This window comes from Cygnus atratus, chromosome 4, assembly GCF_013377495.2.
Source record: "Cygnus atratus isolate AKBS03 ecotype Queensland, Australia chromosome 4, CAtr_DNAZoo_HiC_assembly, whole genome shotgun sequence".
Taxonomy (NCBI): Eukaryota; Metazoa; Chordata; class Aves; order Anseriformes; family Anatidae; genus Cygnus; species Cygnus atratus.
This window is the reverse complement of record NC_066365.1, coordinates 71140842-71166543: the sequence shown is the minus strand read 5'-3', so window position 1 is coordinate 71166543 and position 25702 is coordinate 71140842. Positions and strand designations below refer to the sequence as shown.

At 44.3% G+C, this 25702-nt stretch overlaps 1 protein-coding gene across 3 annotated transcripts in view; it reads left to right on the top strand.

Moving 5' to 3' along the window:
* The window catches only part of FGFRL1 (fibroblast growth factor receptor like 1), a 169758-nt gene that overhangs the window by 70095 nt on the left and 73961 nt on the right, over positions 1 to 25702 (top strand). For all 3 annotated transcript variants that reach the window (XM_035547407.2, XM_035547408.2, XM_035547406.2), the window contains exon 3: positions 10360 to 10632. In XM_035547407.2, coding sequence (XP_035403300.1) covers positions 10360 to 10632 — 273 coding nt within the window. The remainder of the gene's footprint in view (positions 1 to 10359; positions 10633 to 25702) is intronic.

Sequence of the window (25702 nt, the reverse complement as noted above, 5' to 3'; positions counted from 1 at the left end):
CTTAGTGGGAATGATGGAAAAGTTCACTTTAATATGCACTCCTGTTCCAAACCCAAATACGGACGTAGGCACTCTTATGTAGGCCCTTATGATGAGGGTTCAGTCTAGAGAGGAACTATGAATGGTCAAAGGTAGAATTTTAAATTGGTACCTTAAAAGATGGTAGAATGTCAGCTTTGGTTTCCTTTTTTCTTCTGGAGCAAGGTGAGGGTTTTCTCAGTTTACTTTTGGAGTAAGACAGATTTATATATATACACATTTATACACTTTATTATATTATTTATTTTATTTACAGATTTATATATATATACATGTTTATATTTTTCACCCTTTCTATTTTTAATGTATTTTAATTCATTTATTCTTGTCCCAAATCAAAACTGTTTTCATATTTTAGTGATACAGTAGTCCATTGAAAAAAGATCACTATTGCTTAATCAGTACGCTTTCAAAATTCAGACTTATGTTCATATATATTCATTATAATTTACCAAAATTCAAAAGCAAAATATTTATCAAACTGAAAAAGCTAATATTAAAAGACAAATCTGGGCAAAACTTTGGTTCTTGACAAGAAATTCATTTGCTGATAGAAAACCTTTCCAGCAAAACACTCCCGTACTGTGTGCTCTGCAGCCATTGAGCTAGAAGTGCTTTCTGTTTTAGAGAAGCCTCCAAAAATATCTTCAGTTTTTAAATACCACGGTGTTTATCTCTTTGTGGTCACCAACAAACAGTTGTTACCGCGATTTTGTGGTGGCCAAACTTAGAAGCCCCCACTGATGAGGACAGAGCAAACTGCGGGCTGAGAGCAGCCTCACCATGTAGGGCACTGCCACTGATTTCCCAACAGCAAGCGGCTTGTGGATATTTTGGCACCATTTCCTGTTCACAGTGAGTGTTCAAGACCTTTTTATTTGTTATTATTATTTTTTTAAAAATCTGAGTCTTTATTTTGCCTTTTCCACCATGGCTATTGGGAAAGGCTGATGGGTACCAGCACTGGATGAAAGAGTATCATTTCTCCTTCAATTTCATCCCTTTGAGATGATTTTGTTTTTTAAGTTTTTAAAGAATATTTTAAGGAAAACCAAATTTTTGGATACAAATGAAAAAGGTCCCTGTGTCAGTGCATGGCCAAGGACTCGCCGCTGTGGGCTAGCAGGAAGGCAAACCTGCTATTTGCAGATCGTTGCTCACATCATTCCCGAATATGGCACGGAGTCAACCATCGTGGTTTCTGTTTCCCTGCAGACATAAACAATGACACTTACAATTTCCTGCTTGTAAGGCTCTCACACAAACATCTGTCTATAAGGGAAATGGCTAATTACTTATTAAACCTTGCACTGTGCTTAGCCTGGGTTAAATATTGACTACCAAAGCTGAAGGGGAATCTGTGTCACCGAACGTGAACCTGGGCATCCTATTTTTGAGGAGCTGTTCAAATAAAAAGGATAGGTGAAACCGGGTGCTGTGTGACAGCAGGGGGACAAAGAATGGGACAAAAAAAAAGGGAACAGCTTGTTTTGTAAAGGCTCTGTAGTAAATGACTTTCTTTGAAGCCTTGGGTTTTGGAGCATGATTGCAACTGGTGGCTTGAAGGGGAGTTTTGTTACAAATATGTGAATTAAACTGAGCTTTGCAGAGTGTCTGGTTTGTTTTGCTAAAAGTCTTGGAGATGGTAGGCGATTTGGCTGGGAAACGCACTGGGCTCGTGAAGCAGGATTTGCATGGTTGGAAGCAGTTGGAAGGGAGGAGTGCAATAGCATTTATGTTGAATTTGGGGTAGATTAACCCCAGAAGCTAATTCAGGGCTGCCTGACTGGATTGTTTCCCAGAGAGTATGGGAAGCAAACAAACGCCTTGTGCTGGCAGCAGTTTGTGGTGGAGGCTCTGGGGGTCTGGGTTGGGTTTGGGGAGAGCAGGCTGGGGCTATTGGGCAGGATTTTCACTTGGGTTCTGGATCCTGCTGCCTCACTCAGGCCAGAGGACGTCTGCCTTTCTTCCAGCATCGGGGGGTTGTCCTGCCTGGAAACAGGAGGCTAAAAAAAGCCTTTTCATTTCAGAAACTTGAAAACATGTTTTAATGATTTATTTTTTTTAATTGTTATTATTTTTTTTTCAGAAAAGGCAAATTAGGAATGTCATTATTCAGATGGGCTTGCCTTCTTGAGTGGGGATGAAAGAGGTAAATTGTGGGGGTATGAGCACCGACACACCTTGTCATACTTCTACAGAAAGTTTTCTGGTTATTCATTGTACTGCATACCTGGAGTGCACCGTCAATACAATTTTAGCCTCCGAGTAAAAATATTAGTCCTTTCTTTTGGCCCAGGCTAAGCCCACTGGCAGCAGCTAAGAAACTATAAATAATATCTTTTCTTCCACGCTAGAAGAGAAAACTTCTAACATGTGAAGTCTGTTTCTTCAAAAGTAATTTGAAGTAATCCTAACTCTCCTCTGCGTTTGCTACCTCAAAACCTAAGGGATAAGGTTACTATTTTTTGCCGCTGAAAAAATATTCAGCAACACTTGAAATTGAATGTCACCCATGCACATTTAATTTAATAAGATGGTAATTTCATGTTAAATAAATACCAACTGATTATTGAAAACATATGCTCAAAGGATTTAAAACCCATGTAAGAGATACGTATCTCATCTACTGTTGTTGAACTATAATAAATCTATGCAATAATCAAGTGCCAATTGTTTAACATACAATAACTATTTTATTAAATCTCAGTGAAATGTGTATGCAGGGCACTTAATTAAATGGAACATGTTCCCAAATATTCTATTTTTTCTTATTTTTGGACCATCTAGAGTAGGAAATTTACTGGCAGCCTTCACCCGAGGGGCTAGTTATTACTGATGTAAAAATATGGCAGTGCTATCAATAAATATCCATTTCTCCAGGAAAGCAGCTCCTGCCACAGAGGTAGGGAAGAAAGCAAATATGCCACTTTACTTGCCGTAAAACAGATCTGCAAAGCTGTTTTCTCCATCATGTTGTTGGGCTCAGCCGTGCAGCCCAAGCTTAGACCTTGCTCTTGGGAGTAGTCCTCTGTTCCCAAAGCTGAGCCTGACCATTCATCGGGCTGGTCAGCAAATACTTGTGGTGTTTTTGTGTTCCTCTCTAAGAGCCTTTGTTCTGCAGAGATGCTGTTGTTTTTTTCTTTAATCTCCTGATGGTTTTTGATAAGCATTGTTTTTGTCTGTGGGCGCCTATGTTTTCAAGCCAAGAGGGACCCATTAGCTCATCTAATCTGATCTCTTTATGTCACATACCAAAGCATGTGGCCCAGTTACCCTACGCTGACCCCCTTTCCTTGGCTACCGCAAGCCTTTTGGAAACGCAGACGGTTTTGTTTTGAAAATATGAAAAGGTGTTGGGATTCACCGTTCCTTTGAACTGCTTATTGCAATAGTTATTGGTATACATGGGCAAAGCATTCATCCTTTTATCTCTGTCAAAAAACATTTTTATCAGTTCTACTCTCTGGTTACTGGCTTCCCAGTGTGTGCAGAAAGCCAACACATGCCTTTGAGGAACACCTACTCATGTTAATTAAAACTCTTGCCATCGTTGCTTGTAAGCTTTTCCCCTGGGACTTGCTTTTTGGTAGGTGCTTGTCCAGCCCTCAGGGTGTAGTGAGGCTTCAACCCAGCATTACAACTTGGATGGCAATGTGAATAATGGTAATAATGACATGCAAAGAGGGTAAGAGTGTACAATCCTCATGTTGGTCTTGCAGAGATGGTAGAATTACTGTCGAATGGGTTAAACTCCTACTCTGAGCAGAGTTGTCCAGCCCAACTTTCTGGCAGTGGATTCCCCAAATTAACCAACTCAGGAAGCAAGTTTAAAACTTGGCTCTTAGATGGTCCTTTCCGACCATCCATGTTAATTCTGAAGCGTGGGAGAGGTGACAGAAATCGACTTTGGTGCGAGCCACCCTTGCACTAAGGGCTTTGGGGGATCGGGTTTGACAGTGATGAGTGCAGCGGAGGCCAAATGTTGCATCAAGCGCTGATGTAAGAGATCGGGCTCGCACCGAATGAGTGCTTTGCTTAGCAGCCGTGGTCCAACTCCTTCATCTCACTGTCATAATGAAAGATTTCTGTGTTTTGCTCTATCCTCTGTGTAGGACACGCATTGTCTGTGATACCACAGTCCCTGATGTCAATTCCTTGCGTGCATTGATGGGTTGTTTGGGTGCTTCATGGTAAATGACTTTGCTAATTTGCTAACACAGCACTTCAAAAGAAATCTTATCTTCATGGAAAGTGAATGTGTTTGGTATTAAATAATAAAATATACATAACCCATGGGGCTCTTAAAACTTATTTGACTTCTTTATAAACTTTACAATACAGTATGTGGATATTATAAATTACTTTCCATTCCAAGAAACTGTCCGGGCTGGTTGACCTTCCTTGGAATTTCCTCTTTGTAATTATGTTTAATGTGTTAATAAAGTTCACTTTGAACTGTATCATGGCAAATGGTCTCATAGGACATGGGTCAGTGCTGGTGTGTTCACCATATGTGACGCTTGAAGTTAGTGTGCAGTTTAGTTCAAGGAGTAACGAGGCTAAGTCCAAACAATCGTAGAAGCAGTATCTCCTCCCCAGGTTAGCAGTAAAAGGGGTTCATGGAAAGTTAGGAATGTGGAGTGGGAAATCATTTAGCTTTCACTGCTAGGTGTTACTAAATTATAGCGTGAGGTTCGAGTCACTATCAAAACACCATATATCTAGAGGCTTTTCACACAGAGCTATAAATCATGTTTACTACATGTATGAGTCGAACGAGTGCATGAACTTTGCGATGCAGTCCAGGAAAATATAATTACACGTGTGTGTGTTTTTGACTGTGAGAAATGTGGACAGGAAGCTCCGGTCTATTCCACCATTGTGTTTTAAATACACTTCTAGAAATTGTTTTTGCTGCTTCCTGGAAATAGCTACGTACTAAAGCAGAGAGGCTCTTTTGGGTTTTATGTAGCCCCTTTTGCTAAGGAGTGGGAACCACCAGCCCCTCCAAAGCACTGGGGGGAGGAAGAGCAGGAATGCTTGGACAGCAGCGTCAGCAGCAGAGCAGCAAGTGGGGCTTTTCCACGGTATAGGATAGTGGATAGCAGAATCGCAGGATATAAATTGAAAATTGCCCAGCTGTTCAGTACGACAGGTGTAGGATCTGTCTTTTATATAATGGAACAGAATGGAGATTCCAGTTGCTTGTATTCGTAAATGAGGCAAATAAATCTGCACACTTGTCTGCATGTATATGAGCAGAAATATTTAAAACAAATGAGGTGATCACAGCATTTCCTTGTTAATGTTTGACTGAACTTATATGATCCTGAACAGAAAACTTGGCATCTGGCTGGGACTGTTGGTTTCTTTCTGGGTGTAGTTATATGCATTTGCAGATGGGGAAACTAAAAGCAGGAAAACAACTTGGTGGAAAATGCAGGATCTGGATTGTTTAAATTATATTTTAAGCCTGATTGCACCCTGGCCCTTGGAACTCCAGGCATGATCCCTTCTAGTAACTAAAATGATTTGAATGGTATGGGGCAAAGTTATATTTAGGTTGTATTTGGAGAAAGAATAACAACCAGGCGCGGGGGGAGGCAGCTGCATTCCCGTCACTTCTTCCCAAGTCACATCCACGGATGTCAAACCCCACCCTTCCCCCTCAGCCAAAATATTAAGAAATGATTCTGTCGAACTGCTGGGCTGAGGACAAGGGGGACTGAAGGAAACCAGCCCCTGCTGGGTTCGTGTCGAGGTAGGGCTTAATTTATTGCACTAGCTCCTTCTGTTCTCGCAGGCTCTGAAGTCAGCTCACCCTCTCCAGTGGGGCTTGGCTTAAAGGGTGTTTCTCAGCGGCGCCCTGGAGCCATAGAGAGCTGCCTCTGCATAATGGAAAATTGCAGGGAACAAGAAACGGGGGTTGTTTTCTCTCCCTGCCGACTATAAAAATGTGCAAAAATCTGAACCAGCGATTTTAGTGAAATACCTACCTGGGGGCTTTGTTGTGGCCTCTTCTCCCATATCCCATGGCAAAATGCTGCCTGAAGTTCCCTCTGTCTCCAGGAGCATCAGAGGTTGCAGATTCTCAGTGCTTACACAAGCAGATTTTTTCAAAAAGCACTGCCCAGTGGCTAAGAAATGAGGGGGGTATGGAGTAGGAACTCCTTGCCCAGGGTTTCCAACCAGGACCCACGAGCACTGATCTCTCCTGCTCTGTCTTGAGAGGACCCAGTTCTGTGCCTTTGCCTGTGGGTCGTGGGACATGGCAATTGGATCCCCCAAATGGCTAGGATAAGGATAGAGGGACTGAACTGGAAAAATTTTATATATTGGCATTAAAAAAATCTGTGTTGGTAGATGTCTGCATTACAGATTTTAATAATATGGTTTAACAACATGATTTCAGGTTTTGAAACAGTCCCTTACAGTGTTGCTATCCAGCTCTTGTTGTGCCCTGTGTAGCTATAGGGGGATCAATCCCAAACATACACTGGATCACTTCTGCTTGTGTACAACCCAAAAGCTGGGGTCTAGGATGGCTGAAACTGACCCTGGCTGCTTGAGGAGCAATTGCATCCTCTTCGTAAGTCAGCGTTAGGGTGTGGGGCAGAAGGCAACAGCAGCCAAAGGATGGGGAGTCAACAGTGCTCAGGGTTCAGCCAGTTTTCACCTCGCCAGCAGCTGTAGGTGAAGCAGCAGGTGCTTTCCTGGGACTTTGCCTCTCTGAGCAGCTGTAGAAATGCATCCAGCCTGGGGGGCCCCGGGCTGCACGCTGGGCTCCGCTGCCATGCCACTGCGCTCAGCTGTGAGCACACGTGTGTCCCAGCCCCGCGCGAGGCAGCCACCAAGGGACGTCCCCAAATCAATGCCATGGGAGAGCTGGCAGCTATTGGCAACCCCCCGGCATGCCATGGGGCAGCTCTGCCAGGTGGGGAGCTGCCTTCAGGACCCATGGTGTGGTACTCAGCATCTTTCTACCACATCTTTTTACCCACTTCATTTAGCAGAAGGTGGAGCTGCCATAGAGCAGCCCAGAAATCAGATTCAAGGAGGATCTGGGCAGTGTAATGCACAGACTCGGAGGGGGCGTACTTTTCTGTCTGCATGCTGAGGGATTTCCACGGTACGTCATGCAGCACAGGGGATGTTGCAAAGGAGCCTTTCTGTAAAACACGCTTCCCCTTCCCCTTCCCCGCTGCCTTCCCTCGAAATACTGCCAGCGCGGAGTGGTGAGGTGTGCCAGAGTGTGTCTTGACTTGAAAAGCATTCATCCGTCCCTGGTGCAGTCCCAAGGCAGGACTGCACAGATATGTAGTGAAATAGGACCCAGGAGATGCCTGTACATTAGAAGGAGAGACAGAGAGCCGTGATGGTATCAACATTTGATTCTGCTGTAACCACCTATGGGAGGTCCGGCTATCATGGGCTTGCCAGGGCCCCTGAAGCCGCTGGCACGTGCAAAGGCACTGATTACAGAGAGAGGGTAGTGCTGACATGTAAAGTTATTGATACAGAGGTAATGGGTAATAAAATAGGAGTATTTACAGCACAGATGAACAGAAGTGAGGTTTTAGCATCTACGTCCTGGGGCTGTACTGTACTGGGAAGTGCAGAAAATTCAGAAGAATTACCAGCAGGAAAAAATGTTGGGAGAATTTTTTACTCTTCATCCTGAGCAAGGCACCGGAGGGGCTAACGAAGGGGGAAGGGGCTGCAGAGGACCCCGCAGGCGTTTTTCTTTTGAGGCAGAAAGGCTCTGAGAAACGCACCCTTTCCTAAATGTCATGGAGGTCTGCGAGTAGATCCTGTGACAGAGAGCGATCCAGCAGTTCCTCAGAATGAAAGGTCAATCAAAGGAAAATGGCATTTAGGAGGACCAAGCTTATCGCTGACCCAACCATGTGACAGATCCAGAGGCGACTCCGGTGCCATCGGGAGAGCCGCTTGTGCAGCCCGCCCCAACGGGGCTCATGACGTGACTGGGAAACTATCCGATTCCTCCAGGTCTCAAAATTCATCAGGAGTCAACCTGAATGTCGGAAGGAAAGGGGTTTTGAAGGAGCTGCGGCAGGTTCCCAGGCTGGGAGGAGGGCGCTCTCTCCCCGCTGTCCCTGCTTGCCCTGCACCAACCATTTTTCCTCAGCACTAATTATAGGTCTGCTTTTGCAATTTGAATGTGCACAGGGCAGTATCCTGGCTTGCAAGTAGATTGTAAGGAAGCTGCTCTTAAAGCGTGACTTGGTTTGGTAGGGCTCTAAGTCAGAAAGGACCTTTCCAGGGGCCAACCCAGAATTTCAGCAAAGCTTGGACTTGTTTGGACACTTACGCTTCTTTACACTGAGTAAGATGCTGCACCAGGTGAGAAAACGTAGCAGAATTTGGGCTGAATCCTCATCCAGCATCAGCAAACTCCACTTCATCAAAGCCAGCAGACACAATCCCTCCTGATGAGCAGATCTCCTCTTTAAAAGATTCGGCAGCAGGGCTTGTGTCAGATCAGCATTCAGAGGATTTCGGGATTATCTCGTCCATCCACAGAACTGCTTGGAGATCTCCCACACTACACTGGTATCAACAGCGTGATTTCCCATGCTTAGAAAGCCCTGGCTGGGCAGGATTTCTCTTGGTGTTGTGCCAGTTCCCTTGGAGTATGGGAGGGCACCACCACCTCCAGGACCGTGTCCCATGGGTGCCTGCAGAAGGTGTACTGGAATGGGTGTGATCTTTCCTTGGGACTGACTTTTTCAGAATAATTGCTCTCAAGATCCCCGTGTTGGGACTTCAGCAGTTCACCAGAACGCCTGTGTGTCTAAACTAAGCCCCATTGCCTTAACCAGGCTCTTAGTTAAACTAATGAATGGGTTTCAAGCTAGTTCCTGACTCTTTTCTCAGCTGGAGCAGCACTTCTGCTCACCAGCAAAGCTGCGAAATCCATGGGTGCTCTTCAACATGAGCAACTGCAGCAGCAGCTCTGCAGTCATCCGTGAGCTGGACCGTACGTGCTGCCTTAGTCATGCTGGAGAAAATTCAGGCAGACACTGAAATAATAGGAATTAGTCATAAGCGCAAATATGAGCTTTGTAGATTATTCCATGTGGGTCCTGTCCTGCAAAACGCTAGAAATAGAAATAAAACACGAAGGAGCAGTTTCAAATCCCACAAACATCTTGTGGGTTTGGGTGCAACTTAGCATCAGCAATCCTTAGCAAAACATTCTGTCCTTATGCAAGAGCAGGGCGCTCATTATCACACCCATTAATACGGGATTCTGGGAAAAGCACTGCTATTGCAGTTGGAGCGGGGAACTTGTGCAACGGACTGATTAAGGAAAATGCAGATGCAGGAAGAAGAGACTCTGCTTCAACTTTTTGGAGCCTTGGGAGGAAATTTTCAGGTTGAATTCAGCTACGGGACCATTCCTGCTGTTTTTATCACTTCTTTTTTTTGGTGTGTTGGCCTGTCCGAGTGTGTCCTGTTACCGCATGGCAAACAGCGTGTTCGCTCTGTGGCATTCCAGGGACGCTCTGTTTTGCATGAAATGATCACCTTTTGCAAAGAACAAACATTCGGCCGTCAGGCCAAGTCAGCAGGGCTGCCAAGGCAATTTATCAAAATATCCTCTTTTGGACTATAAGCAGTGTTAGTGGCTGTACCTTTTGGTGAAGCATTACCCAATGAACACTTTATGTCCGACAACTGCGGGCTTACGGGTCTCAGATAGAGCCCATCTGCTGACTATTAAAGGGAATTACTGTACATACAACATGAAAGGATTATAACTTTTTTGTTTTTTGAGGTGGGGGAGGCAGTGTTTTGTTTTAAGTACCAGCACTGTTACTAATTTTGCCTTTAGGATTGGTGTTAAGTTTAAAATAACTACAGTTGCTTTACCCAACGCAGCTGAACAGTTTGTATACAGGATTCCTTCTTACTGTAGGAAAACGCGGGTGTTTTGGGAAAGGAAGAGAGGATCAGAACCAGGCTGGTGGGTGAGAGCTGTGGATTAGCATGAACTGCTGCCGATGGGAAAGCTGTAGCTCCAGGTCTCACACAAACGAGTATCTCTGTTGATGTATCCCTCCGTAATCACCTGCATTTATTTGGCTTTGTAAGAGATTTTTGGTAAGCACCAAAATCTCCTACAACCTGTATCCCTGTTTCTACAACCTACAACAGTCCCTACCACCTGTTATCCCTGTATCTCTGTGCAGCAGTCAATGTGCAGTGGATTGATTGATGACTGGTCTTTAAATCAATGCTATATCATTAGCAAAAACAGTAACGACTCTTCCTCTCTCTGTTCTTTCTTAGGCCCCCCAAGGATTGCCGATAAAGTGATCCACCGCCAGTCTGTGAGGCTAGGGAGGACCATCAAGCTCCTGTGCCCGGTGGAGGGCGACCCTCCGCCTCTCACCATGTGGATGAAGGACGGGCGCACGATCCACAGCGGCTGGACGAGGTTCCGAATCCTTCAGCAGGGGCTGAAAATCAAGGAGGTGGAGAGCGAGGACGCGGGAACCTACATTTGCAAAGCCACGAACGGCTTCGGCAGCACCAATGTGAACTACACCCTCATCGTGATCGGTGAGTAGGGCTGGAGAAACGCCCGGCCTCACCTGCTCTGGAGGGAGGAGAGGGCTAGCTGATTTCTGCGTAGCCATCAGTGACTGCAGATTTGCTTTGCTAATCATTTACTGACCTCCGCTCTTGGCTGGCCCTTTCCAGTGTTTGAGGACTGCCAGAGCTGGCGGTGTTGCTGCACATCTTCTGCTGCAGCCGACTGCAGGCAGATAAGATTGCGCGGTGCCAAAGGTTACAAATAAACAGAAATGATGCAATAGCCGCTAGGGTCCAGATCACAGTGAATTCCACACAGGAAAGGCTGTGTGATAAGGAGAGGTCACGCTGATCTTTATGTTTGCTGTTGGAACAGGATAGTTCTCAAAACAAATGTTAAGGTACCCATAAAAAAAGGTACAGCTGGTACAGCTCAGCATGTACTGAGCTTTTGCAAAACGTGGTATCTTCAGGAATAGTAATATTTAGGTTGAAACAAGGCCCAGAGCTGGTAGTTGACTCAAGGATGCTCAGTTGCTGAGAAAACCACCTGATGTAGACAAGATTAAAAGTTTTGGATGCCAACTTGGTGACCGTGGGTTCTCCAGTTGTGCTTTTGATTGGCCCCCAAGGGCTTCCTTGGCCTGGTGATGGGATTTTGGGGTGACCTGCTGGGCTGAGCATTCCTAAAGGTCCCCAAAGAAACTCCTCTGGATAATCGGAGATTCCTCTGCTGTGGCTGCCACAGAAATGTGTTCGTTGCTCTTTGTCTGTGTGAGGGGAAAGACTTGGGAATGGGCAGGATGAAATTTGACATGCTGGAGGATGCTGGAGCAAAAGAAAAGGGTACAAAGAGGGGGGAAATCAGGCATATTGCTCATGCTATTGTCCAGTCAACACACCGGTATCTGGCCGACAAAGTCCTGTTTCTGCCCACACAGTAAAAGTGAGGATGCAGTTCCGGGCTGTATCCAGCTGCCTGCTGGTTGGCACTTGGCCTGGTTTTTTTTTTTTTTTTTCCTACTTCTTCTTCTTCCCCTTCACAGTAGGAGGGCTGCTGTGGTCTCAGAGCATGTAGCAAACACTTGGCACTGCTCGATGGAGGATTATCACCCGATAACAGGGTGATTCTTGGAGAATGCACTTTGCTGCGGAGCCAGTATGAGAGAGAGACCAGAACGTAAAAGTCTTATCAGGAAAGAGATGCCTAGGTGAGGGAACCCTCTTGCTTTACAGCTCCTGGAGCATCAGTGATATAACGCTGCCAAAGCCAGCTTACAGCTTACATGCAATTTGTGGTTTGGTCTTCCTCATACACTTCCTTCCTTCCTGTGTTCATCCTTCCTTCTTTGCTCCCCTGTGCAGGAATGGTGAAGTGGAAATAGTCTATGAAAATTGATGTCTCTGCAGACTCCTTTTGGGCATGGCTTCTAGACTGTTTGGTGTGGAGGAGGGAATGCTACAGGAGCTGTTTCAGCCCTGCTTGTGCTTTTGCTGTACACGGAGGTAGCCAGAGTCTTTAATCTCTGTCATCCTGTGTCTTCTCTTAGGCTCAGGGTCCAAAATGGCTCCTGTTACTCCAAGGCAAAGTGGCATCTCAGCATCTGTGAGTCAAAGAAGGCACTGCCTGTTCTTGGGAGCATGACAGAAACAAATGAGAGGGAAAAGCGGGGAGGCGCAGGGTAAAAGCTGACTAGCATTCAGGAAAGACTGAGGCAAAAACTGCAGTTCAGTTGCTCAGGGAAATTGGGTTATCAAATTAAATTGTGTCAAGAACAATAGCGTTCATTATATTTGGCAATGAAAAGCCCTGAGCACAAACACTAGTTATTTGGAGCCTCATCAGGAAGCTATGGAAGGAAATGGCAAGCTCCCACCAGCCTCTGTGGGTGTGAGATTGAGCCCTATGCAAATAAATATCGATCACCAACTGCCAAGAAAAGGCTAACTTTAAAATAAATGTGTGGCAGATGTATGGGCTGAGTTATCGTTTGTCTCCACGCATCCTTATTGTAATGCTGGCTGAAGATATTATTTCTCACCCTTTTTGCACCTTGCTGCCCTGTCTCACAGTGTGGTTGTTGTTGCTTGGAGCATTTTTGATGGATTACTTCTGTCCCTTGTCTCCACTGGTACAGATGTGTTCACGTAACGTTTCAAAACGATTTCTTTTCATTAGAAGATTTTCCCCTGAAAACAAATGTTTCCCTAGTGTCTTTCTTTCCAAGGTCTGCAAGTAAACACAAGGTATGGCCGACTTGTTCTTTCAAAGGATCCAAACATTTAATGCATTGACCAGATGCTCGCGTTCGTCTTGGTGAAAATGCTTTCGGTCGAGAAAGGTCCTTTGTTGGTTTTTGAGAAGGAGGCAGCGTTTTAAAACCAACCGCATGTCGGTTCTGAGGATGAAGATCAAATTGATGGAACTGTTTTTTTTGTGCTCCGGAAAGCACAAACTTCATTAGGCACAGTAGCCTTTTGAACCATATGGCCTCTCATTCTCCCACTCCTTCAAAGGAGAAAAAGCCCTCTTATTCTGCTTTACTGCCGACACCTAACATGTATAAACCACGCAGGTGTCAGACTCCGGCAAGGTGGTTAAGATATTAAATCCAGAGTAGAATCAGATGATTCATTAAACACTGGGACTTGAAAAAATAAAACCTAGTTTGGCATGAAAACATTCTGTGAGTTTAAGCAGTAATATCTGTTATCCATACAGTAGCTTATTGAAAGATTTTGTAGTTAAACGCTATATGCTTTTAACTGAGCTCTGCCACACCACTGGCAAGTGGGGAACTGTCACCCTTGGGTTATATGTAAACTGTGGCAGGATATGGTGAAGGTTTAACCAAGGCCCTACAAAGAGCAGAGACTAAAATTCAGTGGCATTGAACCTCTCTGCCTGCATTCAGTGCTATATAGCTCCTATTAATCTTAACTCTTATTAGTCCTTATATTCTATTAGAGTACTACAGAAAGACAACAAAAATCTGGGACGTTGTAAAAAAAAAAACCATATATAAGGCAGTGGATCCACCAATATCAATGGGTGTCAGCAGATGTGGCAGAGGTGAGCTCCCCTGTCTACGTCTGGTCTCTGTGAGATGTGATAATTTGGCTTTAAGGCTCTTCTCATGTCTCTTTGTGGCTTCTGTGCCAGATCTTGCTGCAGCCAGCCAGCTCAGCTCATGAGCAGAGCAAACTTGGGTCAGCCTCCGCCCATCTGGTAGACATACCTACATGTTGCCTGGCTGGAGGACGTTCAGTCTGCAAGTGTGGATGAGACGGATTACTGGGATTTTACAGATGGTAACTAAGGCAAAGAGAGATCAAGTGATTAATCCAAGACCACAGAAAATATGAGCTGTGCCTCGGAGTTGAGTCTAAGCTTCTTAAGTCTCACTCTATTCCTTCTCCACAACTCTAGGTAAAGTCTTTTCTTCCTAATTTAGTATCTTCCTGCTGCTCTGTTGGAAGGGAGTCCTCTCTTATTTTGGGGTTTTGATCTTCCTTCTCAGACAAAGGTTTTGCCAACCCAGATGGTACCAATTGGTTTCTGCACTGTTTTTTTCTCCATCCTCTCAGACAGCAGGACCCAGATCCCAAAGATCCAAAGAATCCTGCTCAAATGCATCCCTGCGTGAAATGTAAGCCAGTAAAAGCAGATAACCAATATAAGTCAAAACTACAATTTCCTCTCCTAGCCAGCCTTAATAGTTTTTGTGGCTTACCACAAAATTTGGGATGCCAATTAAACTACAGACAGATTTACAGATGCTGGAAAAGGAACTCCTATTTAATCAGTATTAAATCTGCATTACAGTTATTAAGTACAATAGTTCCTTATTGCAGAGAATTATCTGCAGGCTCATCAAAAGAAATGTGTTGTACCTCCCCAAAAAGTTGCTTGTACAATGATGCCCATGAAATCTTACCTCTGATTGTCCACTGAAGGGTGTCTTTTTTTTATTTTTTTCTCCCAGCTAAATCAATTCAGAAGAGCTGGTTTCTAATCTCCAGGTGTGAAAAGTAGCTTTATTTTGTTTTTAGATGCTTGGTTGAAACGTGCAGTTTCTTTACTGCACAATGAAACTTCCTTGCCGGTATGCTATAAAGGGAAGCCTAAGGAAGAAGCAGAGTGTTGAATGTCTCCTCATTCTTTGAAAACTGTCCACCTTGTGTACTGAATGGGGCATGTTCTGTCCCAATGCCATGTGTGTGTCACCTGATGGGTCCCCTGCTCTGCCAGCCAAAATACTCACCTGTCTTTCCCCCCATCAGTGCTGTAGCCCAGACATGTGGGTGCTGGAGGCAGATGGAGCCATTGCACACTGCAGCCACCAGGACCTCCCTGGGGAATCTTAGCCCAAGTAGATGAAATTTATGAATAACCCAAACTAAAGCCACTTAACAAGGAAGTGCTGGACAACCTCCACCACCATCCCTTTCTGCAATAACAGTTATCACTTGTTCCAGAAGTCTGGCCATTTTCTGAAGGGAAATTCATCGATGAACAGCTGTAGGAAGGACTATTAGCAAATATTTATGCTGTGGCATAATAACCTCTTTCACTAATACACAACACAGAAGGTTTTTCACTTACAGAAATGTTCTGGGTGAAATCCTGCGAGGTGTGCCAGCGTTGCAACACACAGGGCTATTGCTACAGGTGCTACCAGTAAATACTTCGTCTTGCATCAACTGCTAAACCAAGTGATGAAAGATCAGACTTTATTTATTTTTGCATCTGCATGCTTGTTTCTTATTACCTTCTGTAGCAAAGAAAATAGGAAGCAGTAGCAAGAGCAGAGTTGGGATTGTCTCTGCTCTGTAGGTTTCCTGCTTCACTTGATGTTTGTAGGCTGCAAAAGACATCTTGCACACCATCCCAAAAGATCAACATATAAGTTCAAGGAACAGCTGCTCCAGTGTTTTTCTTTCTGTCCTGTATCTCTGACCGTCACATTTGCTTTTTCTCTTCTCTGGGTTTATTTGGAGGAAGATTTGGGGAAGAATCCATCACCATCCAGTTCATACTTCTCTTTCTGCTGCCTGGCCCTCTGAGCAGCCAAGCCATCAGTAAAATCCTGATGCATAGAGCAGGAGGCAGAGCAGCTTGTTCTGAACCTCACTCACATGGGTTGTTCAGAAATTGAACTACATCTTGTTTTCAAACAAATCAAATTTATTCTTAAATGTCTGCTGCCTGTCTGCTGCAGTTGATTGCCGTGAGAATCTTCCCTGACATCAGAAGATTTATCTTTAAAGTAGCTTTTTCCTGCTGAGCCAGCTCCTATTTTATGCTTTTTACAACTTGTCCAGAGACAGCTCTCTTGGATAACAGGCATGTGTGAAAATTTTGCATTAAAATAACCTTTTTCTTAACAGTCAGCATAAGTATCCTGAAAAATCTCATGGCAATGTCTGAAGGAATATTTATTCTAATGTGCTTTTTTTTCCTGCTCATAGTAGTAGAAAATACTGAGTGAAAAAAAGTCAAGTACAGTAAAATATGGTTTGCATTACAGTTCTCCAATGAAGTCATCAATCCGTGTCTCAGAACTCATTTATACTGCAAAAGCTGAGAAAACATTTGTAGCCTAGAGTCAGGTGCCACCAGCCATCTTGGAAAAGCATGACAAATTCATTTATGTTTGGATTTTGGCGTCTTAATAAACTCCGGGGACCAGAGAGAAATGTGCTCAGCAAGAAGATGTGAATCAACATTGAGTCAGCAATGTGTGCACCGAGGGACTGCTAATGCTAAGCAAAAACTGAAATGAGTCAACACTTTAAAAAAAAAAAAAAAAGGTGCAGTATTTGCATTTGAGAACAAGGTGGTTTAAGCTTGTGCTAGGCATGGTATGGGGCTAGCAATCCTGCTTTAGCACATTTACTTCAGCACCAAGTGCGAAAGGCAGCCCATCCAGCATGGGACCGTTAACACAATCACAGGGCATATAATCATGACTAATGATGATTAGTCAGTTGTTATATGGAAATGAAGAATTCCTTGTGACAATAAACAGTAACAAAGTTCTCATGTTTAATTTGTTAAGGCCCCAATCCGGCAGCTGGATCTACGTTGGTGGCCTCCTGTGCATACGCAGCCTGATTAACACCAGATGAGGATCTGGCCATAGTTGCTGATGCTTAGTAATGGTTATGTTGCTAATTAAAGCTCAGATTGCTTTTGGCCTTTGGGAGCTGAGGAGAAAAGGGGAGCCTTAATTTACTACTTGAGGCCTACCAGTCGCAGTGACTGCACGAGGCCTTCTGGCCAGCACGCGGTACCGGGGCACGGCAGGCCGCGGTGCAGATGCACGTTGTGGTGCTGAGTGACGGGGTCCCATTGACTAACATAGAGGAGTACGAAATGCTCAGCACGTATGAGTATTTTCATGTTTCAGTGTAAATTCGTAGCTAAAACTTTTCGGTTGGAAGTGAAGCTCCTTTTCCAGTGGAAGTGACTCATCGTTGACTAATGGTTGTCTCACCCAAGCAAGGGCTCTTCCTTCCGAGTGTTTATTAGCTGAGGCGTGAAGACACACACCCTGACCGAGCTTAGTGTTGTGCGAGGACAGCACAAGCACACAGGTCTGGATGTTAAAAGACATCTAAAAGCAATTAAGTGTTCCCATCCCCTGAATTTCAGTGGTGCTTCATTTCCTCCTCATTTGGGGAATCCCACTTAGAGTCTAACAAGCTCCCTGTCCCGATCTGCAGCACGTTTAGTCCTGGAAAGTGTCCACTGTCCTGGGAGAGGAAAGGAGGAGAGAGAAATAATTTAATGAAAATATGACTATTTCTGGATTGCTGGGAAAAAAAAATAATTAATTTTAGTCATTTTGATGAGTTCTACACTTAGATTGAGGTCACTGCAGCCCGTAATAACTTGTTCTTGAAAAATCTTTCTCCAGAAAGAGGTGATGATGTGAATGCCAATGTTAGCTGTTATCATCCTGAAAATGACTGATCAAAAATGTATCAACAAGAGTTTTAACCTACGGCTTTCGGTGAATGGGTGTGAAAGGCTGGAAAACATCAGAACTGGGCAGTTGTCTTGTTTCTTCCACGTCCAGATCTATAACGTAGCTCAGCACTAATGCAGTATAATGTCCACAGATTTTACAAGATCTTTGTTGGGTTTTATTAGTTTCATTTGATTTTATAACAAACTTTACAGTACGCTTATCAATACATCATGTTCTGGCTAACAAAAGCCTCACTGTTTCGGGTAGATTTCTTTTTCCCTTCGTGAAACTGTAACATAGAAGTCGAGTTAAGAAGGTGACAACACCTGTTCACAATTTAAAGGAAATGAAAAGATTTTTTTCCACGAATGTAAGCATGAAATTCATACATATATGTATGTATATATAATTTCCCCCCATACTCCATCCTGTGGTAGACTGTGGCAGACCAGAGCTGCAGGCAGTGTAAATGCGAGGCGTGCAGGACATATGGATGCAGTTAGCCCACAGTCCTTTGCAGATGCTTTGGAGTGTGTAGCTGCTGCTACACCCGTGCAAGTATCAAGCTGCAGCTCTGCTTGCTGCACAAATATTGTTTGGGAATGAAAGCAATACACAATGCCAGGAGGGCTGACATGAAAAGTATGTTTGATCTGAGCAGTTTATGGCTTCCTTCTGTTAAATGATATTAATAGAATCCCAATGAGGTTGTGGCGTATGCGTTGGGCTTTTTTGGTCAGTAAGTCTGAGGCTAAAAACGGCTTTTGCCTCTGATTTTATTAATCAGAGTTGTCTTTGTTATAATCTTCCATAGAGCTAATGGGCAGAATTTCAGTCTGTGTTGCCAGAGCAATGCTGATGTGCACAGCTGCTGATCTGTCCACATCTGCTGGTCCAAAAGCCACAGCAGTCTCAGGTCCGAGCAGGAGATGTGAATGTGTGTAGAGAGCAGGCCTGCGGAAGGTGGTCTAGATTACCAGACAAAGCCTGCTGTGACCGCAGATCTTTAGTTAAGGGTCTTTTAATTAATTAGGGGTGCCCCAAGCAACGAGAGGCAATCAGGCTAATTACAGGCTTGATGGACAGAATGGTCATCAACAGTTCTGAGATACCTGCCATCTCACCTACCATCCTAGATGATCATCGTCCCCCAGCAGGAAGATCTTTCTGTTAAAATTTCTGCAAGTATCTTTACATTTTCTTGCCAGTGTTTCCTTGGCATCTGTGCTCCCTCTTCTTGCCCCAGGCTGGACTTCACATGGCCACACTAGGCACAGCAGACCACTGAAGCTGGTCGAGCTTTTTGGGCACAGTGTCTCCAGGAGGTCCCTGCCGAAGAGCACTGTGCCCCATTTGTTCACGGGGTGTCATACAGCTCTGCTGTCCTCAGTTTGCCCAGTCAATACCATGGATGGTAGTTTGTGGCCAAATTTCAGTCCTTTAGTATCAGTTAACAGAGAAATGTACAAAAAGCATGCTTGTAAATTAAGGCAGAGTGCATAATATTTATTATAGAGGGAACAGCAGAAGTTGGGCAAGTTTATAAGGTGTGACTTGACTGTTGATTTTGGAGACTTCCTCTTTATGTGTAAATGCATGCACGCACACACCATTGATTGCTCACATGCTGCTTCTTGATCTATACATGTAGATACTTTGCCTGTTAAAATGTATGGCTGTAGAGGAGGTGTATTTTTACATTCCTGTAGGATCTGGTTCTCTACCTTTCCTGTGCTGTCTTTGGCATCCACATTAAGAAAAAGATGAAGAAAAAGAAAAGAAAACCTTCTGGCAATTTGTGTATAAACCTATTTTTAAATCCTTTTTTTTTTGTTTGATGAGAGAACATATTCAACGTTGTGCTTGATGAATAATATCATTGTGCTAGAATGCTTTAATTCTTCGTACTTTATAATAACGTGGGTTTCACAGTTAGAAGACCCACGTGTTTACATTATACACTTCTGGCAATAAATTTGGAAAAGAAGAGAAAAAAAAAAACAAACACTAATCCCAGGAGTTCTGAAACCTACACTCCTTCTTGAATGTACCCTGTTAAAGACATTAAGTCCCTTGCAAACATCCATCTATCAGCAGTTGAGAGTTTGTAAAAGGCGTACTTTGTTCTGAACTCCCTGCCCTACTGATTATGCACAGTTCTTTTATTTTGTGAGTAGGATGACGACCCCTTAGCCTGGTAATGATGACAGATTTATGTATTTTAACACCCAGACGCCGCTTTATTTGTTAAGGGCTGCCAGACTCCAGCAGTGCAGCAACCGTAGTTTATTTTCATTGTCAGTTTGTGCTGCTTTTTAAGGTGTTCTGCAGCCACTGGAAGCAGCGCTGCTGCTGCTCTCGGAGGTTGAGATGTCAGGATGTTAAGAGCATAAGCCACCAGTCTTGGACTGGTTCCACTCATAAAATGTCAGTTTTACTCTGTTCTCGCTGACAAGGTGGAACCTGCTGCTCTCAGTGAAGCCAAGGAAAAGAGGGGAGAAATAAAGCCCCTCCAAGCAGTGAAAGAAATCAGATACCATAGAATTTATCCCTTCACTTTCTACTCTCATAATGTATTTTGCAGCTCTCAAATTAGTGTTTTAAAGAGACCTTTCTTTTCATGTTCAGTAAAAGTGAGGAACATGAACATTGTTCTTACAAGCTTAGCTGTTAAAGCACCCTGTGGGTCAACACATCTGTCCTCTGCACAATGCATCTGTCTGTGATTTCTCTTGCGTTGCTTTAAATTACTGCAAGTGGCAGAACAATAGGGAGACAAACAGTAAGAACAATGCTGTTGTATAATCACGAGCTAAATTATAAGCAGCCCTGTACAGAAAATATTTCATGTAAATTAAAAGGAAGCAAATAGTTTTATTTTCCATTGCAATGATCCAGTGCGACAAAGGCAGTTGATGCCTTTCTTTTTTTCTTCTTTCCATTCATGTTGATACACATACACGTGTTCCTGCTTATGTATACAATTTTCTTACAGACACACTACAAAGCTTATAGGGCAAGAAATGCAGAATATGGATCCTCTGATCTCCTTATGCCAACCAAGCCATTAAATCTGAGTTCATCACACAATCCAAATGACTCTTGGACTCCAAAATAGCAGTCCAAATAGGACTTCTATTACCATTTTTGTTTTACTTCCAGTTCATTGTTTCCCTGAAAAACATTGTCAAGTCACTACAGCTGTTGAGTTGTCAGTTTTCTGCTTGACTGGCAACACAGGCCTTTGAAACATTTGGGATTGAATCCTCCATCACAAAATCATTTTGATTTGGAAAAAAACACCACCACCAGATTCTCAGTTGAATTTTCTTCGGTCCTGTATTAGAGTTTCGCCTCTTAAAGAGAAGCCATATGGGTTGGCATATTGATTTTTTTTTTTTCAGCTAGAAAAAATTATAATGACCTATCTGCTGAAGTAACCAAGAGTCTCCATCTCACCTGCACTGAACGTGCAGCTGGCAGGACAGAGAAAGGCTGGTGGCAGTCCTCCTCATTTGCTGCCAGGGAATTTGGGAAGGGAGCTGGACCCACTGCAGACACGGGTGGGATTCCCAGACCTGCCTGCTGCTCTCTCCGGAGCAATCCCAGGAATATTGTACCAGAGGAGAGGGATGGTGCCTCCCCAGCCCCTGGCACAGCCCAGTGTTTGTGCTGTGTTTGCAGTGTCTCCTGACAACTGTGAGCCCACTTCAGCTTCTCCCGGTAGCCCTCATGTGTGCTTTGGCAGGAGAAATGCTCCAACCCAAGAGAAAGTTGGGGAAATTCAACGCAGAGCAGCTTGTTCCAGCCAGGGTCTCCTGTGAGCTGCTTTGGTTTGAGTGTGGTTTCCGTAATCCCTTTCCTTCAAGGAGGTTTGGAAGATGCAGCAGCCTCCACTTGTGTGAAGTGAAGACTATTGAGGGCGAATTGTGAGGAGCTGATCTGTGCCCCTGGCTCGAAACTGCAGCGAGGTGCCGGGCGTGTTGCTCTGGTGCCGATGTGAGCCATGTGCTCCTGAGATGTGAGCCATTTCCCACGCACATTAGTGGATCTTTTGGCATCATCTGCGGGGACTCCACCAGCCCTTTGCCTCTGGGATGGTTTTCGGAGACTACAGGGAGGTGTCTGAGAAGCTGTGATCATGCCCGTTTTCAAAACGTGGCTCCGCGACCTTCAGAAAACAGAGGTTGTTCTCTGGGCACTCCATCCTCGGGTAATTACAGATAATTTTGTGGTGGGCCCTTGAAACCTTGCCATGGTACACAGACCAAAGGGCAGCGGCTTTTTTGGGGTAGGTCAGTGGAATTGCATCAGAAAGGAATTTGACCACCTGACACCCTCAGTACCCTCAGCACCCGAGTGCATCTCCTATTCCTCTGCCAGGAATGATTTGGATATGTTTTACCCTTGTTCTAGGCAAAACCTGGGTCACGGACACATTCAGCTATAAATTAAACTCTTAAACCTCAGACACCAAGGTTGCGCTTTCTATGTGGTTATTGCTATTTGTTTGTTTGACCTGTGTTAGCTCTTCTCAGGAATTTTTGGCTCTTCTTGTGCTCGAGTGCCACATTTTGCAGGAGGACAGGCTGCACACCCGGCTGCTCACCAGTGACATTTCTGCCATCCTTCAGCATCTGCAGCGAGGGAGGGAGTATTGCTGGTCCTGTGAAAGCATCCCCTCTCCTACAAGGCCACTCTGGCATGTCCTGAAAGGCAAACTCATTAAAAGATTCACTCGATCCTTTCCATCTGGTATTTGGAGAAAGCACTCCTCTGTGTTTGGGGCCAAATCTGTTTGTCTTTGCTCATGTGCTATGGACCGCAGAAATGGTTTCAGACGTAGAAAATAAAACCCAACAAGTTGTCTGCACATTTTTCCTGTTATTTTTTGCTGCAGCCTGTTTTTGCAGTATTTTATTGCTTGTCTTACTGACAACCACCTCTCTGGAGCCCCTTACCAGCTTTTTTTTCACACCAGCAGTGATTTAACTTTTTGGGATGGCGCTGCTTTTGTGCCTTGGTATTTCCAAGCCTGCTCACTGCATCCTGCCTGTTTGGGATTGTGGGGAAGTGGGATTTCTCCTCCAGCCTCCAAGTGCAAACCACTGGTAAGCTGAGATGGTACAGCCGGTTCTTTGTTGATGTTTTGGTCCCTGCTCAACGTGTAAAGCAATGGGTGGGTATTTAGCCACTGCTTTTCCCAAATGTCTCTTCAAATATGGCATGACTCAGGCCACAAGTGAAATGGGTTTTGTGCTCTTAAGAGAGAAGGACCCCATTTAGAAGCCTGTAATTTTAAAGGAGGATGTTTAACTGAACTTAAAGCAATTTATCTCTGGGGCCAGCAAAGCTGGAAGATAAAGGGGAGGTTTTCAAAATTACTCAGCCGAGGCTGAGTCAATGCCTTTTGAAGTATTCCCATGAACTTCCTTGGGATGAGTATTGCCAATGCTGAAAGGTTTTGAAACCCTACCTACCCGTCCAGTGACACCTTTTGAAAAATGTGTGTACTGAGCACACATTCCTTGGGAAAATGTAAGTCGGGTTCACATGTGTTGAATACTGAGGTGCTTCTCAGGAACGGGTGTTTTAAAAGGAGATTGAGAGAATGGATTTCTAAAGCAATTTTAAGAAACTATAGTGTGTGCCCTAACCATTAGGGAAATAGTACTTAAGCTGAACCTATTTTTAAAGATAGTTTGCTCTCTTGTAAGCAAAGCCTGACCAGTATTGCTGTCGCAATAAGCAATCCCTCTAACACAAGTGCAACACATTCTGCTGTTGGGTGAACTCACAGTGAGCACAAAACAACTGCAAGGCTTGCTAGTGCCTAACTCAGAGCTTGTACAATGCTTTGGGATTCAGAATGTGAAAGGCATTTCTGAGCCACCTCTGAATGTGAGCTGTGACCTCTGTAACAGTGTAATACAAATTAATAGGAACATGGAAGGTGGGGCCTGAGACAGTTCCAAGACTACAGTAATTTTTTTTAAATTTTTTTCTTCTGCTTTAAGAGAACTCAGAGCTCAAATATCAGGAGCACTATCACTGGATGTAGTCCATGCATGCAGTTGCCGTTGGTCGTGGTGGGAAATCGGTGGAATTACCCAGAAAGAATGCATGTGAGTCAGGAGCAGGGTGCTCTGCCCACGTTGCAGGGAGTCACCCTCATACCCTGTTGCAGGGAGTCACCCTCTTCAGCTTTAGGACTGCTAAAATTCATTGCACTCATCCAAGGGGAATAGCTTGTGTTGCAGTTCCACAGGGGGGAAATGAAGGGGAGAAGGAGCAAAAGGAGAAAAACATCAGGGGAGGGATTTCTTCAAAATCTTTCCTTCCTTTTGTATTGCAGACACGTTAAGTACTTAATATTTTAAGAGCATCTTACTTAGAAAAGCTGGCAGAGATGGGATTCTGTATGAGTCTGCCAGATTGATTTACAAATCGGCCTTACAAACTCCTGCTGCTTAAACATACCAGAATGCGACAATTAAAGCCAACATCTGGAATTCATTGGTGGAGCAGATCCTAGATAAACATTAAATGAATGTCCATTTCCTTAGCATTGGATTTCCTCTGGCTACCACAGTATAAGTAGTGTCATCCTATCAGATAGAGCTGATGATGATACCAGAGCAAATGTCAAAGTCATGAGCCAGATCTATTTGTTCCATCTTTTAGCACCAAAATGAGGACTAGAGCTGGGCTGAAGACATGCTGTTTTTTCCACTAGACTGTTGGGATGGGTTCCTCATCTCGCTAACCTGTGCTAAGCTGGTCATGAGGCTCCCTCTCTCTTCTGTGAAAAGAGGGCAGGGTGGCTTACTGGGCTGGTAGCAGAACCTCATCTTTGAACCCCGTGAATGTGCCCTCAGAAGGGTTGTCTTGCTCCCCCTGGGCTAATGAACAACTGCCTTGGGCTGAATACTTCAGAGTAGGTAGGGTAATTTCCCTTGGAGATTTAAAACAAAAGTTACACAACCTAGAAGTGCTGGGGAATTGACATTTCAACCTGAGCAGTGTTAGAATATTTATTTATTTTTGTATAAATATTTACTGTTCTCCTCTCAATCCTTCCCCTCCCTTTTGTGGCCCATTTTTAGCTCCCAGATCCCACCCAACACAGGAGCAAGATCCTTGCTGACATACCTGACATGTATGTGCCTATGTCTACATACGTGTGTATGTATACACTCATTTCTTCCACCATATATTCCCTGGGTTTTTGGAAAGGTCAAGCTTCACAACTGTACCTGTAGCACAAATTTCATTGTTTTCTAAGCTAGAGTTTTTCGTGTCACTGCATTAAAATTGATGTCTGGATCTGTACTCTCTGTTCAGATGGCAGTCATACAGCCATCCATCCGTGCACATTTATGAACAGCTAGTCTGTGTTCACAGATCTCTCCAGCAAAAGCCTCCTAGACCAAATTTTCATGAATTGAACACTATCAGTGTATTTTGGGTTAACTGTCCAGAAATGCTATAGGTTTGTTGTAAGAGAGGGTCAAACTCTACTTAAGGCACTCACAGCCATGAGGATATGATTGCCGTGGAGGCTGAGACCTAGGCACAGAGAGCTCTGTTCTTCTCTTTTTGGGTGCAAAGCTCCTCTTTTTGGGTGGAAAGCACAGTGAGGAGCCTTTGGCGATCGCGTAGGGTCCACACTGGCTGGCAGGCAGAGCTGTGCATCTGAGATGTTTCTGTGACTCACCTGTGCCAGTTAAGGGGAACTTTTCAAGGCTTAAGCAGTGCTTAACCCCCAATAATAGAGGTAACAGTCAGGGAGTGTCGTGTTTGCACCAGGCTTCAACTTGCTGTTGGAGGAGGCTGAGTTCTGTAATTAAGTCCTACTGACTCCAGCGGGAGGCGAGTTGGGCAGACAGCACTTTTGGAGGTTTTCTGTCACTCAGTGCTTAGTTATTGTGCTGATAGATCTTTATATGGTGTTCCTGAGGTTTAGGAGACCCCTCCTCACTGAAGATCCATTAAATTGTCTGTGGAAGTAGGGAACACTGAAACGAGCTATCAGCAGTGGATGTGGGACGAAAGGCTTTCGTTCACAGGTGGGCTGCCTGGGCTTGCTTTAGGGTAGTAATAGAGTTAGAAAGAAAAAT